Genomic DNA, 13,845 nt, shown 5'->3' with positions numbered 1-13,845 from the left:
TGGCCCCCAAACCTCTGCCAAGCGCAACAGATGCATTCCTGCAGGGAGGACAGACACACGCATGCTGTTGAACCGCAACTTTAATAATCCCAGCCAGAGCCAGCAGTGACTTCTGCCTGCCAAGAACTCACTAGCTGCAGCATTGGTAGAAATTTGGGTGCAGTCTCCCTTTTGGGGAGCAGGTGAAACAGTTCCCACATCCCCCCATTCCCCATCTGCTCCACACACAGCAGCGACACCATGTCTGAAAAGGGGAAATGGGGCCTAAGGACAGCAGCCCTTCAGCCAGGGGCTGGTGCAAGGGTTGGGCTGGAAAACTGCAGAGGTGGGAGAGATGCCCCCGGACGCAGCATCGGGCTCTCCAGGCAGCAGCACCCAGCCTTGTGCAGATGGCTGCAAGAAACACCATCCACAGGAGTTGAAAGCATGTCAGACCAACGCTGGCCTGGCAGCAATTGTGCAGCAGGGCTGCTTGTGCACAGATGAGCTCACAACACAGTGGAGCTAACCACTGTAGGAGCATTTACAGGCTCTGGTGCAGGGAAGATGGCAGAAGCAGCTTGAGAATATGAGACACCACATAAACAAGGGGGTCAGGACGCACCCTTGAAGCTGGGCACACCTGATCGCACGGGAACCCTGTGGCACAGAGCCCAACTAGGCTGGAGCAGGGCCCAGCTTCCCCTCTGGAAACAGGGACAGGGCACTCTCATTCTCAGCACTCCCCTCCGGGGGCTCCTTGCTAGTTGTGCACGCACCCACCAGTAACAACTCCCTGCAAACACCAGGGCGGGGAGGCCGACAGCCAAAGCACTGCTGTGCTTCTAACACCAGCCCCAGCACAAGCACTAAATACCCCTGAGGAACGACTAAAAGCTGCCCTGGTGCACACAGGGCAGGAAGGCAGCAGCTACGTGACGCCATAGTACAAGTGAACAGCAAGGCCGATGCATGAGACAGCAATGAAGAAGAGCAGGGTGAGCTGCAGATTGAAGAGGGTGATGGACAGGAGGGCGTTGACCAGGATAGAGCAGGAGATCACAAAGAGCCTGGTGATGTTACTGCTGTGCTTCATGACCACGGACATGATCAAACCGTTCAAGGCCTGGCTGACCACAATCACCAGCACCCAGGAAGAAAATCCCTCCAAGAAACTGCCCTCTGCGCTGCTCCAGAAGTAGCCGATCAAGTTGAGCAGGACCCCAAAGAAGTAAAGGAAGAGGTTCTGAAGGCTGAGAGGCAGTGCCTGGGTTTTCAGGATGGCTTCTGTGTAGACAGCAGACAAGCCTGATATCAGGCAGTACACCGAGATCAGCAACAAGCCCACCAGCGTGATGTGCAGCTGCATCTTGGAGGGGCTGCCAGGGTCCTGCAGGCCACCACAGCTGTAGCTCACCCCAGCAGCCACCAGCAGGAGAAGAGCCAGCCATTTGCGCATGCTGAGTCTTTGGCGCAGGAAGAGGCTGTAGAGGAGTGCCGTGGTGACGATCTTTAAGTTACTCAAGACCTGGTAGGTGCTGGGATCCATGAAGAGCTGCATGTGAACCACCAGGTTGTTGTTGGCAGCATACAGCAGGGCAGAGAGGGCGAAGGGGGCAATGTGGCGCCACGACACGGCGACTCCCAGCAGCTCCCGGTCCCAGGTCAGCAGGAACAGGAGGGAGAACACCAGCTTTGTCAGCTCGACAAGAACCACGACAGATGTGGAGCTGAAGGGGATTATCCCGTCCACCTTGCACTGGGTCAGGAGGGGAGCATGAGAGCCGTATATGGCTACAGACAAGACCAGCATCAGTCCCCACAGTCCCCTCCGGAGCACCCAGTTTGCAGAGCCAGCAGCATTACCAAACATTACCATTTTCAGGCGGTAGCCAGCAAGGGCGAGCTGCTATCAGTGCAGAGAGGCCAGACAGACTCGCACCCTAGAACATTCAAGAAGAGACCAAATACCATCAATTTAATGAGCCTGATTAAAACAGGATGTTACCTGCTACATTTCTGATGCAACAGAAGAGAATGGTTTTGTCTTTCATTAAGAAAATAACTACGAGCCTCCCCAGGAAGCCACACAAAGCATGTTCCTAGGGCAAAGCATGTGCTCAGTAGAAGGGCGTACAGGTGGTGAGTGTGATGACATGTCACAGGCAGCTTTTCAATCTGCAGGGGCACAGGGAGAGAGCTGAGGGGGAAAGGCAGCTGGCAAACCATTGGCCACTGGTGCTTCCAAGCTACTGTGGGTTAGTGGAGTGATCACTGCTGCCATGATGCTCCAATAAATACCCCATAACCAGACCCGCTGATGTCTCGCAATGATGTGGTGTAAAGCCCTTTTCCAGTGGAAAAGAATGGTGTATGTGACATGCCTCTGAAAGTCCTAGGAATCTTCTGCACCTGCTAACTAAGGAGCACTGTTCCTACAGTCACTGCTGCGAAAGGGCTCCTCACTAGTCCCGACCTTTTTTCAGTGAACTGAAATAGTCCCGGACTGTCTTCTCAACATTGGGAATGGCGTAGTTCTGAGCAGCGTATATTCCTGTGCAGGTCCCAGCCACGAATCCCAGGACAGCCGAGAAGCGAAGTTTGGCTACAAGATAGCCTGCCAGGAAGCCTTTGAGAAAGGGCGAGGCCAGCAGAGAGCCATCCTGAGGAAAAGAGCAAAGAGTGAGGCGACGGGGCAGGGTGGGCTTGTGCAGGGAATGCAGAGCAGGGACGTGCCCCGGGGATTTTTAAAATTTTTTCTTTTTTTTTTTACTAAGCCCCCTCAAGACGGGTGACTGGTCCGCCCCGAGACACACGGATCACCACACCGGCGGGGGAAGCGCGTTACCTGCCCCACGCCAGCGTGCACCTCGTCCTCCACCCTGCGCTGCAGGCTCTCCAGCTGGTCCTTCAAGAAGGCGAGGTCCTTCAGCTTGGGCAGAGGGTCCTGGAGGAGACACGAAGGCTGCTGACCGGCCCCCAGACAGCGCCCAGGGACAGGGAACCAGCCCAGCGCTCCCTCAGCCCCGGGTCGAGTCCGTCCCGCCATGCCCGGCCCGGCCCGCCGCACCGCCCCACTCACCTTATCGTCCGCCATCTTAGCGCAGGCGCTGCCCGCCGCGCAGTCGTCGCCCGCCGCGGATTGGGCCGCGGGGATGCACGTGATCCCTGACGCACCCCGGCCGCCGGCGCGCCCGGCGCCATTTTGAGACGCGGCGGGGGGTGGCTGGGTGGCTGCCGCCATGACGGCGGGGTTGTCGCTTCCCTCCTGAGGTCTGGCCTGGTTCCGGGGGCGGAGGCCGAGGCCGGTACCGAGCTCCGCAGAGTTCAGCGGGAGCTCTGGGGCCGCTCCTGGGAGGGGTAGCTGGGCCTCATGGTCGCCCCCAGCGCGGTGCGGACTCCTCAGAGCGCCTGCTGGGGCCCAGCTGCCTTCCCGGCCTCCGGGGGGGGGGGGGCTCTGGCTGCTGCTGACGGGGCCCCGGGGGGGCGGTGGCTGGTGCTGGGGAAGGAGAGCCACAGAGGAACTGTTTGGCCTGTCTGTGTGGGAGGGAAGGGAAGGGTCTCAGTGGCCCTAGAGTGGGGCTGGGGTCGGGGCAAGCTGCTTGTGCCTGTGGCCCAGCTGTGTCCCGAGTGGGTGGGAGCTGCTGGGGGGGGTTGGGTGTGTGTGTGCGCAAGTGCAATTGCTGTCCTGGGATGGCTGGGGCGTAGGGGCCTTCAGCGCTGGATAGATGCGTATGCCTGTGTCTCTGTTCTCAGAGGTATCTGTTTGTGTGACTGTTACTGTTGCGAAGGTCTGAGGATTGGCCCAGCATCCACCCTGGGCAGCATGGGGCATTCCTTGCCCTGGTCTAGCAAGCTGGTAGAGAGAAGTCCCAGTGGCTTGCCAGGCCTCGGCAGGGCATTCGTCAGAGCTCAGTGTTCGGGAGCCCCCTTGGCTCTGTCCCAGAAGATGCTGCCGTGGTGCTGGGGTTGGCTGCCCCACGTATTGTTGCCCCTCTGCTTTCTCCGCCTGCCCTCTTTCCCCGTGTCCTAATTTCAGCTGGGGTAGAGTTACTTTTCTTTCTAGTAGCTGGTATAGTGTTGTGTTTTGGATTTAGGATGAAAATAATGTTGATAACACTGATGTTTTCAGTTTTTGCTAAGTAGTGTTTGTACGAAGTCAAGGATTTTTCAGCTTCCCATGCCCAGCCAGCAAGAAGGCTGGAGGGGCAGAAGAAGTTGGGAGGGGACACAGCCAGGGCAGCTGACCCAAAGTGGCGAAACGGGTATTCCATACCATGTGACGTCACGCCCAGTATATAAACTGGGGGGAGTTGGCCTGGGAGGGGATCTCTGCTTGGGAACTAACTGGGCAGTGGTCGGCGAGTGGTGAGCAATTGCATTGTGCATCACTTGGTTTGTATATTCCAATCATTTCATTATTGTTATTTTTTTATTATTGTTATTATCATTATTATTTTCTTCCTTTCTGTTCTATTAAACTGTCTTTATCTCAACTCATGAGTTTTACCTTTTTTTTCTCCCCCTGATTCTCCCCTCTCATCCCACTGGGTGGGGGGGGAAGCAAGCAAGTGGCTGCATGGTGCCTAGTTGCTGGCTGGGGTTAAACCATGACACCCCACCCAGGCAAAGCTCTGCCTTGGGGTTCCAGTTACACCCCGGTGGGACAGACACATCCTGACACTGAGTGTGTGTTTGTTTGTATCTGGGGAGGGAGCAGCAGAAGATGAGCAGGATGTCCTGTGCGGGGTGCAGGGAAGAAGTGATGGTGGGATGCTGCTGCCTTAGGTTTCTTGCCGGCTGGTGGAGGACAAGGTGCAGCACGGTGTGGGAGCAGGCTTCCCCTGCCAGTCCCGCAGGGACAGTTTTGGGAAGTGAAGATCACTGCAGGAGCATCATGTCTGCTGCACAGTGACAGAGGGATAGGAGCAGGCTGGGCCCAGCCTTTGGGTCACTGCCTTTCATCTTGCTCCCACTGCCTGAACTGAACAGGGAGGTACGTGGGGTCCCTCATGATAGAAACCTCCGTTGTCTTCTGTCCTCGTGCTTCATGCCTCTGAGTGTTGGGCCGTGGCTTTTCGGCGTAGCTCAGAAGTTAGCTGAGGTGACAGCAAGTTGTATGGAGCTGTGGCTGAAGGAATCACTTCTTGGTCTGTTTGCCTTTGCCTGCAGTCTCCCAAAGATGTCGTGACCCGCTTGTGGGCAGGGGCTGCTGTCAGAAGAGGGGATGTGAAGGAAAATGTCAAGGTACGAAATGGAGTGAAGGCAGCTGGGTGAGAGAGAGAAAGTTCAGAGCTGGGGTTTGAAGGAAGCACTGTCAAGGCTGGCAGGGCCCAGCTGTGACCCTGGACTGCCACGACCTTCCCCTCTGCAGCCCCTCGACCCTCAGGGTCTGTTCCCTGGGATGGCTGGGGACCGGTCTGAGGAGATCTCTGCTGGTTTGCCTGCAGCTGTGGCATGGGGGACCATCTGGCACCTCTGTGCAGATGCGTGCCCTGAGGATGGTGGTATCTTGCTGTGCTGGTGAGCAGAGGGCCCCACACCTTGGCTGATGTGGTCCTGCACAGCAGTGACATGGGGCTTGGGCTGTCCTTCATAGCAGTGAGGATATTTTCCAAATGGATGAGTGTTTCTCCCTTGCCACCCTAAGAGGGAGGAGATGTTCCCTTGTGACTTGGGCTGCACCTGGCCAGTATGTGTTGCCTGTTGCAGGGTACCGTGCCTTCAGGCCCACATGGGCCAGCTCTTGTGTCCCTAAGGGCCCTGCTGTGTAAGTCTGTGGGAATGGATGCTGTGGGTGTGGACGGAGAAATAGGTGCCACAGAGGAAAAGTGCATGCTGAGAGGCAGTCTGTGAAAGTCCCCCAGGAACTGGGGAGTGGCTGGAGGTTGGCAGTGGTTTTGAATCCATGGGAGCTGGTGAGCATAGGACACCATGAGGCTTCTGGCACGGGTGAGCATCAGCTGGGGGTTTTGTAACTCGGGCCGGGTACGTTGCACACAGCAGGATTGCAGGATTTTATACAAGCATCTAATAAGAGAAGAGCCCCTGAGGGATGTTGTGAGCACCTTCCTGGTGGGCTCTGGTGTGTCAGTGCAACACTCCACTCCGGGGAGCAGCTGGGGTTGGCCTCCAGGTGCTGCTGCCTGAGTGGGCGTGAGTGACCCTGTGAGTCAGTGACTGTACTGTGGGACTCGTTATCTGTGGTTGGTACCAGCTTGAGTCTGTTAATAGCAAATGCTTAGCAGTCTTCTAATGGATCTTCTTAAAGGTCTTCTAGTAAATACCAACTCTGACTTGATCCCTTCTCAGGTAAAAGGGAATTTACACTGCATGAGCACCCCTCCATGTCCCCCTCAGAGGGGGAGCGCTAGAAAGCTGCAGAGCTGGGGGCCCCTCTCCATCTGTGTATGCCATGGTGCCTCCAGGCACTCCAGGCCAGCAGAGAAAAGCCCAGGGCCACCAAAGGCAACCCCCCAAATGTAGCCAACAGTTGTCAATGTGTGTGCAATCCTTGTACCGCCAGAGCAGGTCAGGGGGGTGTTCACCCCACAGGGCTGGCCAGGATGAGTGTGCTGTCCCCTCAGACTGCGCAGGAGACAGGGCAGCCCTCGGCTAAGGGTGTGCTGTCCCTGGTGCATGGAGGGGAGCTGAGCCCTGGGGATCACTATCTGCAATGTGTTTATTAGTGAAAAGCTGTGTGTGAGGGTGAACGTGTGCTAGTGCAGCTCCAGCCTAGAGTGATGTAGAGCACAGAAAAGTAGAAAGCAGCTTGCAGTGCAGGGACTGAGAGCAGCCCTGAGGAGAAGGACTTGGGGGTGTTGGTTGACGTTGGGTGTTGGTGGCTCAACATGACCCACCAATGTGTGTTTGCAGCTCAGAAAGCCAACCGTATCCTGGGCTGCATCAAAAGAAGCGTGGCCAGCAGGGTGAGGGAGGTGATTCTTCCCCTCTACTCCGCTCTGGTGAGACCTCACCTGCAGTACTGTGTTCAGCTCTGGGGCCCCCAACATAAGAAGGACATGGACTTGTTGGAGCGAGTCCAGAGGAGAGACACAGAGATGATCAGAGGGCTGGAGCACCTCTCCTGTGAACACAAGCTGAGAGAGTTCGGGTTGTTCAGCCTGGAGAAGAGAAGGCTCCGGGGAGACCTTAATAGCAGCCTTCAGTACCTAAAGGGCGCCTACAGGAAAGATGGAGGGAGACTTTTTACAAGGGCATGTAGTGACAGGACAAGGGGTAATGGCTTTAAACTGAAGGAGGGCAGATTTAGATTAGATGCAAGGAAGAAGTTCTTTACTGTGAGGGTGGTGAGGCACTGGAACAGGTTGCCCAGAGAGACTGCGGATGCCCCATCCCTGGCAGTGTTCAAGGCCAGGTTGGATGGGGCTTTGAGCAACCTGGTCTGGTGGAAAGTGTCCCTGCCTATGGCAGGGGGGTTGGAACTAGATGATCATTTCATTAAGGTCCCTTCCAACCCAAACCATTCCATGACTCTATGATCCATACCAAAATATTAAGGGCTTGAGTCTGTGTCTTATTCCATCTCTGCTCCTGCTCTCGTGGCAAGCCCTCGCCTGGCAGACAGCTGCACTGGAGGCTCCAGTGACTGGTCCTGTGGCTGGTATCAGGCACAAGTGGCAGGACATGTTTGGTCCCAAGTGTGGTGCCTCATCCTGTGGCTCAAGATCCCTCCCACTCTCACCCTGGCCCTAGGCCATAGTACCAAGACAGCCTTCCTTTTCCCAATAGGAGGGGTGGAGGGAATCCTGCTGCTGATTTCAGGGCAAAGATAACGGTCTCTGGCCTCAGGAGGCTGTGTCCAGCCCAGGAGCAGTACCAAATGCAGGAAAAAGAGACAAAACGTGTCCCAACCTAATTAACCCCTCTTCCTCTCCCTTTCATGAGCAGGATGTGTTTGTGCAGACAATACTGTGGGCTCTTTCCTCAGTGGTCAAAGCAGCTCAGATGTCAGTGCTGTTTTGCTGGGGATAAGACAGCGACTCAGGGCATCCTCTCTGCATCGATGTCTGCCATGGTTAGCCAGGTCACTCCTGCCCTCAACAGCTACGTGCCATACTGGCCAGGTCTGGGGGGATGTGCAGCTATGATGGGAGCAGCAGCCTGGCTGTGCTGGCTGGCTCCTGCTCTTACTGCAGACCCCAGCACCAGAGGCCAGAACAAAATTGATAAGGAAGGAACAAAAATGACTCCCTAAAACTAACACCTTGAAGTTACTATCTAAAGGCTAGAGCTGGCAGTTCTCTTTCCTAGTAAGAGTCTTGGCTTAGTAAACAGCTGCCACAAAAAAGGACCCTGTTTGGGTCCTCTGAGCCACTTGTGACCCCAGATTGGCATCCAGAAATAACCCTTCTTCCCTACTTGGGGCTTTAAGTTATTTTTCCACTTCTTTGTCTGTTCAGCTTTCTGTGAGACCTAAGCACTGCGCAGTCACGCTGGGGACCATACTCTAACTCATCCGTTGACGATGCCAGCAAAACGTGAACTGCTGCACTTTCAGCTTGGGAAACAGGCACTACAGAACTACGAGCAAGACTGAGGAATCGTAAGAAATGCACGTTTCAGATGCTTGGCTAACAAATTAATTAAAAATTGGTATGTTGGGTTTTATGTATATGTCACCCCCATGGATGCTACACTGGGATTTAAGGGCTCAAAGATTTAAAAGTGTGAATTTTCAGGCAGAGCTGTGCACTAAAGCAGGTAGCATGCAAGAGCATCGAGACAGCTCTGTGAAGGCTTCTGGACTCTCGGGCTTCTGGCTCTCAAATTGAATTTGTACACATTTCCCATATATATTACACTGCTCCCACTGAGTCACTGGAAAGAGGAAATGAAAGGGAATGTGGAGTCAGTAGCAGGTGCAGAGGCAGTTAATTAATAGCCAGTTTAAGTCCAACAGATGTAAGAGTCCAACCATCGCTGACAGCCGAAGCGCTGAGCTGCTGTTTTCCTTGCTTTGCAGGATGCCAAACTTTAACCACAGACAGGCACGAACTTAGTGAACCTGGCATTTTCCTCAGCCACTTCAAACAAGCCCACTTTTCAAGTAGGATTTTTACTACATGAAAGGTTAAAAAAAAAAAATCAGCGTGATTGCAAAGGCCTTTGTGCTCCAAGGAGCACAACCACAAAACTTGGAAAATGCAACTTAGTGCAGGCTGACTGAAAATTTGGATATTGCTGAAAAGCAACACTTGAGGGCAGCATAGCACTATTGAACAGTCATTGCCGCTCACCTCCTGTAGCTGTTTCCTCGTGAAAGGTGTACCCATCGCCAACCTCAGCAGAAGACAACGTTCACATTTTTCTCCATCGAAGCACACAACCCTCCCTGGCTGGCATGCACACGTATTTGCCAATAACTTGTTTTATTTCAGCCTCCTGAAGTGACCACCGCTGCACAAGCTGGTCGTAAAGCATCATCACGCACAAAGTACTCTTTGTGCATGATGACCTGCACAGTTATCAGCCAAACTGACCTGCTCTTCAGTCATTACATGGATATAAGATTTAAGGATACAAATAAAAGTAGGTCCTGATGAATCTTTTTAGCTATTGTCAAGCTTCAGAAAGTTACTTTTGGCTGCTTCTCCCCTCCTGCCCCAGATACAGAAGCATCCTGCATTTGCAAGGCTCCATAATTTGACCTTTTCAAACAATCAAATCAAAACAGTGCTCAAAGGCTTCACAGCCCAAGTGTCAGAATGGGCTTGCAGCTCTCAGGGGTGGGAGCACAAACACAGCTGAGAATGCTTCCTGCCTCTCAGCACCAGAGATGGCCTTACAGTGAGTCAGGTTTGGGGGTCTTCTACATCTGTTTTGTTTATGCCAGCATTTATATTCAAGCCACTGCATAAAATTTTTAAAGCATCAAAATTTGCTCTGGCTCTTCTATTAGAAGGAAATGTTACAGCCAAGGTGTATGCTTGGCATAAGACTTCAAGACACAACAGACAGTAGTTACCAGGAATGTAATAAAAAATGAGAAATCTCAACTTATTTTTCACGATCCGGTCGTTAACCACCAACTTTATAAGAATACTGTCTTTATCAGCCTTTGCAGAGACAAGGTCCCATAAGCACAGCCAGCAAGACAGAGAAAAGCAGCATCTGGATCAGCTGCTCAGATTCACAAATAAGTAAGTGAGAGTATAGACAAGAGCAAGGACCGCCGCATCTTTTCTCTTTCTTCTTCTTTTAAGCCACATGTCTTTCCTTAAGCTGCTGATAAAGATACACGAGTACATAAGCATTTTGTACAGCACTGGATCAACTCTGGTTCCCACCACAAACTGAATGAATTTAAATGACTCAGTAAGTTCTTCTGCTTTTGAGCAAAGCAGTGATTTAAGCACAGTCTTGGGGCCAGAGAAACTGTGCAAATGCTTAAATCTGGAGACAAAAATGGTCATTTCCCTGTGGCAAGTAGCAATGCACCCCCAAACTCTTTAAGTGATGCTGGATGCCAAGGAATTGATATCTAGGCATGTTTGAGAGGACTTAAAGTCAGTGCTGAAGCCAGCCAAGAAGAGTCACCAGATTGAAGGAACCAGTTTGCAATAAGGGCCACATTTTGTTGATGAGCAACACAAGGCATCTTTTTACAGTTTTCTTGCTGTTCAGCGCTGGAGCAGAAGCAACCCAAATGCATCTGAGGTGCCAACATCCATCGCAAACCAGCAAGAAAATGGACGAGATTTCCCAGAAGAGCTGGATGATATTTCTTGCTCCCAAACCATTTTGTCTCTCACAGAGAGCATCCCAGAGCAGGGGGGCCATAGGTGCACAGCCGACTGGATGCGGTCACTCCTGTGGCCACGTGTGACACCGCTCTGATACTACTTCCCATGAGCATCTGCCACACGAGCAACAGTTTCTTCCTCTCTGTGTGGGTCCTGCATAGTGTAGGCTGAACTGCAGTTCTGCACCACCTCCTCTTTGAGGGGATTAGCGAAAGGAGGCAGACATCTCCAGTTTATTGGTGTGTTCATGACATTGAAAGTGGAAACTGGACAGTTAAAACAAGCAGGTAACTGCAATAAAGATGACAGTTCACCATCTTTTATATGAGTCAGAGCCCAGGTGAGTGGCCAGGTTTGCTGAAGTCAAACAGCAATGACAGATCGATGCCACTTCCCAGAGATCAGTGGCTCACAATGGTGGCAGGGAACCCTGCACTCCCGCACCAAGCAAACATTTGCCAACAGAGGAATGAGACCATTCCTGATTCTCCAAAGCAGCAGAGAAAAAACAGGAGGGATATTTCTCTGCTGATGTTCCAGCACTTTTTTGTACAGGAAGTGGGATGGCATGGGGCATCTTTTAATTGCCAATAGTTGTTCTTGAAATTATTTAGCACTGAGCTGAATGATGGTGCCTGCTACCACTGTCATTTACGGGGTCAGGCTCTCAGTAGTCATGCAGACACTGACCTCTCAACCCCAAAACCCAGCAGTAAAACAGGAGAGGAGCTCTCCTTCCTAGCCCTAAACCCAGAGTCACAGAGATGCCAGCATCAGCTGGGAGTTATGTGCAAAAGAGGTAAGAGCTAAAAAAAAAAAAACCAACCCCAAAGGACACCTGGGAAAGGCAACTCCTTAGAGGTGCTGCCCTGCTTTTGGCAGACTGCAGCCTCCTGGGCAATGTATTCACCCTCCCAAAGGATGCTCGTGTGCCCGACACCAGGCTGGTGATGAATGCTCAGCGCTCCTGCTGACTTCTGCCATCCACCATGGCCATGTGGGATGGAAATGGCTCCTGGGCCAAATCCATTTCTCATCCTAATCCTAATGAGGACAAGGCAGCTTTCAGCTCCATCCCCTTAAAGAAGGGGATATTTAAAGAAATATTGGTCCATGTAGCTGGCATTAGCCTGAAAATTCCTGGGACTTCCAGTACAGTGATATTTAATACACACATCCCTCCAGAGATCTTTTAGGCAGTAAGGGGAATGCAACCTCCATAAAAAGAATTCCTAACTTTTGCCCAAACCAAAAGGCAAGAATTCAAGAGCACTCTTTCTCTATCCTCCCCATCTGTCTGACCCAGACAATTGCTGTATTTGTGTAAATGGCAGATCAGACTGCACTGATGTCTTTTCATTTGAGGTAAAGGAGAAGACGTACAAGGGCAGGAGTAAAGATGCTCTTGTAATAGGCACATGCATCTCCTGCAGAAAAACTAATGATCATTTTTTCTAAGTTCATGGTAAAAGCCTGAGCACCTGTTCTGCAATGGGTCTTTGAGAAAACTCACATATCAGCCACCCTGAGATTTAAAACAAGAAGACTCTTTGCTGTATGGAGCAGAATGGATAGATCTCTACAGGCAGTTAATAGTGATTTCTGGTAACCCACAAAGAGAAAAAACCAAGGTGTGCCTCAGAAAGGACTGCTGACCTGGCTAGCTCTGTGGTTGCAAATGAACAGGAGCTGGGCTTATTTACATCCAAATGGCACTAAGAAAACCTGATAGGAAAACAGCTAAGACGTGAGAAGCCTTGTCCTTGCTGCATCCAAGCTCAGCCCTGGCCCAACCCCTGGCTGGGGGGAAGGTGCAGCTTTGCTCTGCCTGGCTCTGTGCCTTGATCCCCCAGACCTGACTGTGAACCTGCCTCCCTGCTTGGCCTAGGACCTGCCTTGTTATTACTGGATGGTGGTAGACCTTGGACCTGCTCAGCTCACTTTGCTGAGGTATGGTGGCATTGCTGCTCCCTATGGCTCAGGTATGGGTCTTCTCCTTCTCCCTAACACCTCTTCATCCTGAGGGCAGAGAAAAGCTTCTTAGGCTCTGGAGCAGTCTGGGTGTTGGGGAAAAATGTTTGGCAAGAGCACCCTGCTGCTGATGGGACTGATGGCTGTGACTGGCTTAGTCTTTAGCTCTTTGATGCCTGGATGCCTGGGACCCAGCAATCCCACTGCAGAGCTGGCTGTAAAGCTCAGCTCCTCATCCCATACATCCTCCCCGAGTGGAGAAGCAGTGGGAAGAGAAAAAGGCAGGGCAAGAGCAGTGCCAGCCACCTCTCATTGCTGCACTGAGCCCATCCACGAAGTCACACCTGTGGCTCTGTGCTTGCCCCGGTGATGAGCTATAGTTGGGGCTCATAGCCCTGTGTCAGGCACCTCTCCAAGATGGTTAGGCTTGGGGCCATGCTCCTGTCCCCCACAGCTTGTGCTTGGGGGGCTCAGGTTGAAGATGCCCCCTAAACCTTCTCATCACCCCTCATGGCCCTGGCAGTCCCTGCAGATTGGGCTCCAGACGGGGGTAGTGCCTGTGCCCCTCGCACACCTCTGTCTCCTGCTGGCAGCCATGGCACTGGAGCATGGGGCATTGCTGAAGCAAGGCTGTGCCCAAGCGCTCTGTGATGACCAGGGACATCCAGGGCTTTTGCTCCCCTCATGGCGGTGTGCACAGTGGCGATGAGGGCATGGGGCTGGGGGGGCTGGGATGACACTGCCGTGCTGGTGCATGCCAGCAGTGGGCCAGGCTGCGTCTGTGCTGCTGACACCCTGCAGCACCTTCAACCACCCCAGCAACTGGCGAGTCCTGAGTCAGGTCTGATGTGGAACGCTGCAATTAGCACAAAAACTGAGCTGATTTGTGCTGTTAGGGAGCTCAAGGGGAAACTGGTTATCCTGTTTGCCAGCTTGGGCAGCAAGCTTCCACTTCTGAGGTTTGATTTTCCTGCCTCTGATTCAGCTCTGCCTGCAATTCACTCTGTTAGCAAAGGCTTTCACCTTGCCGTTTGCTTGGCTCTGGCTTTGCCCTTGAGCAGTGGCAGGAGCTGAGCCTTTGGCTGGCAGCATGGTTTCTGCTGGAACAAGGTTGTACTGTCAGGTTTCT

General features: G+C 52.8%; 2 protein-coding genes across 2 annotated transcripts; both read right to left on the bottom strand.

The window, feature by feature from the left end:
* Positions 1-62: 62 nt before the first annotated feature.
* On the bottom strand, positions 63-1,858 carry SLC35A4 (solute carrier family 35 member A4). Its single transcript, XM_009924728.2, has one exon. It carries the CDS (start codon positions 1,856-1,858, stop codon positions 911-913), a length of 948 nt encoding a protein of 315 aa, XP_009923030.2. The 3' UTR covers positions 63-910.
* A 72-nt stretch (positions 1,859-1,930) lies between these two features.
* Positions 1,931-3,176, bottom strand: LOC138682404 (SLC35A4 upstream open reading frame protein). Its single transcript, XM_069773154.1, has 3 exons — positions 3,062-3,176; positions 2,828-2,926; positions 1,931-2,642 (listed from the first exon to the last, which is right to left on the bottom strand). The coding sequence occupies exons 1-3, from the start codon at positions 3,074-3,076 to the stop codon at positions 2,445-2,447; spliced, it is 312 nt and encodes a 103-aa protein (XP_069629255.1). The 5' UTR covers positions 3,077-3,176; the 3' UTR covers positions 1,931-2,444.
* Positions 3,177-13,845: the final 10,669 nt, after the last annotated feature.

Source organism: Haliaeetus albicilla, chromosome 27 (assembly GCF_947461875.1).
Source record: "Haliaeetus albicilla chromosome 27, bHalAlb1.1, whole genome shotgun sequence".
Taxonomy (NCBI): Eukaryota; Metazoa; Chordata; class Aves; order Accipitriformes; family Accipitridae; genus Haliaeetus; species Haliaeetus albicilla.
The sequence above is the reverse complement of the archived record's forward strand: the minus strand, read 5'-3'. Positions and strand labels throughout refer to the sequence as shown.

What these genes read in the sequence shown, in the direction of transcription:
- SLC35A4 (XM_009924728.2), bottom strand. Translation starts at nt 1,858, where the DNA reads ATGGTAATGTTTGGTAATGCTGCTGGCTCTGCAAACTGGGTGCTCCGG.
- LOC138682404 (XM_069773154.1), bottom strand. An exon ending in TGCACGCTGGCGTGGGGCAG is followed by an intron (nt 2,643 to 2,827) that starts GTAACGCGCTTC and finishes TCTTTTCCTCAG; the next exon opens with GATGGCTCTCTGCTGGCCTC.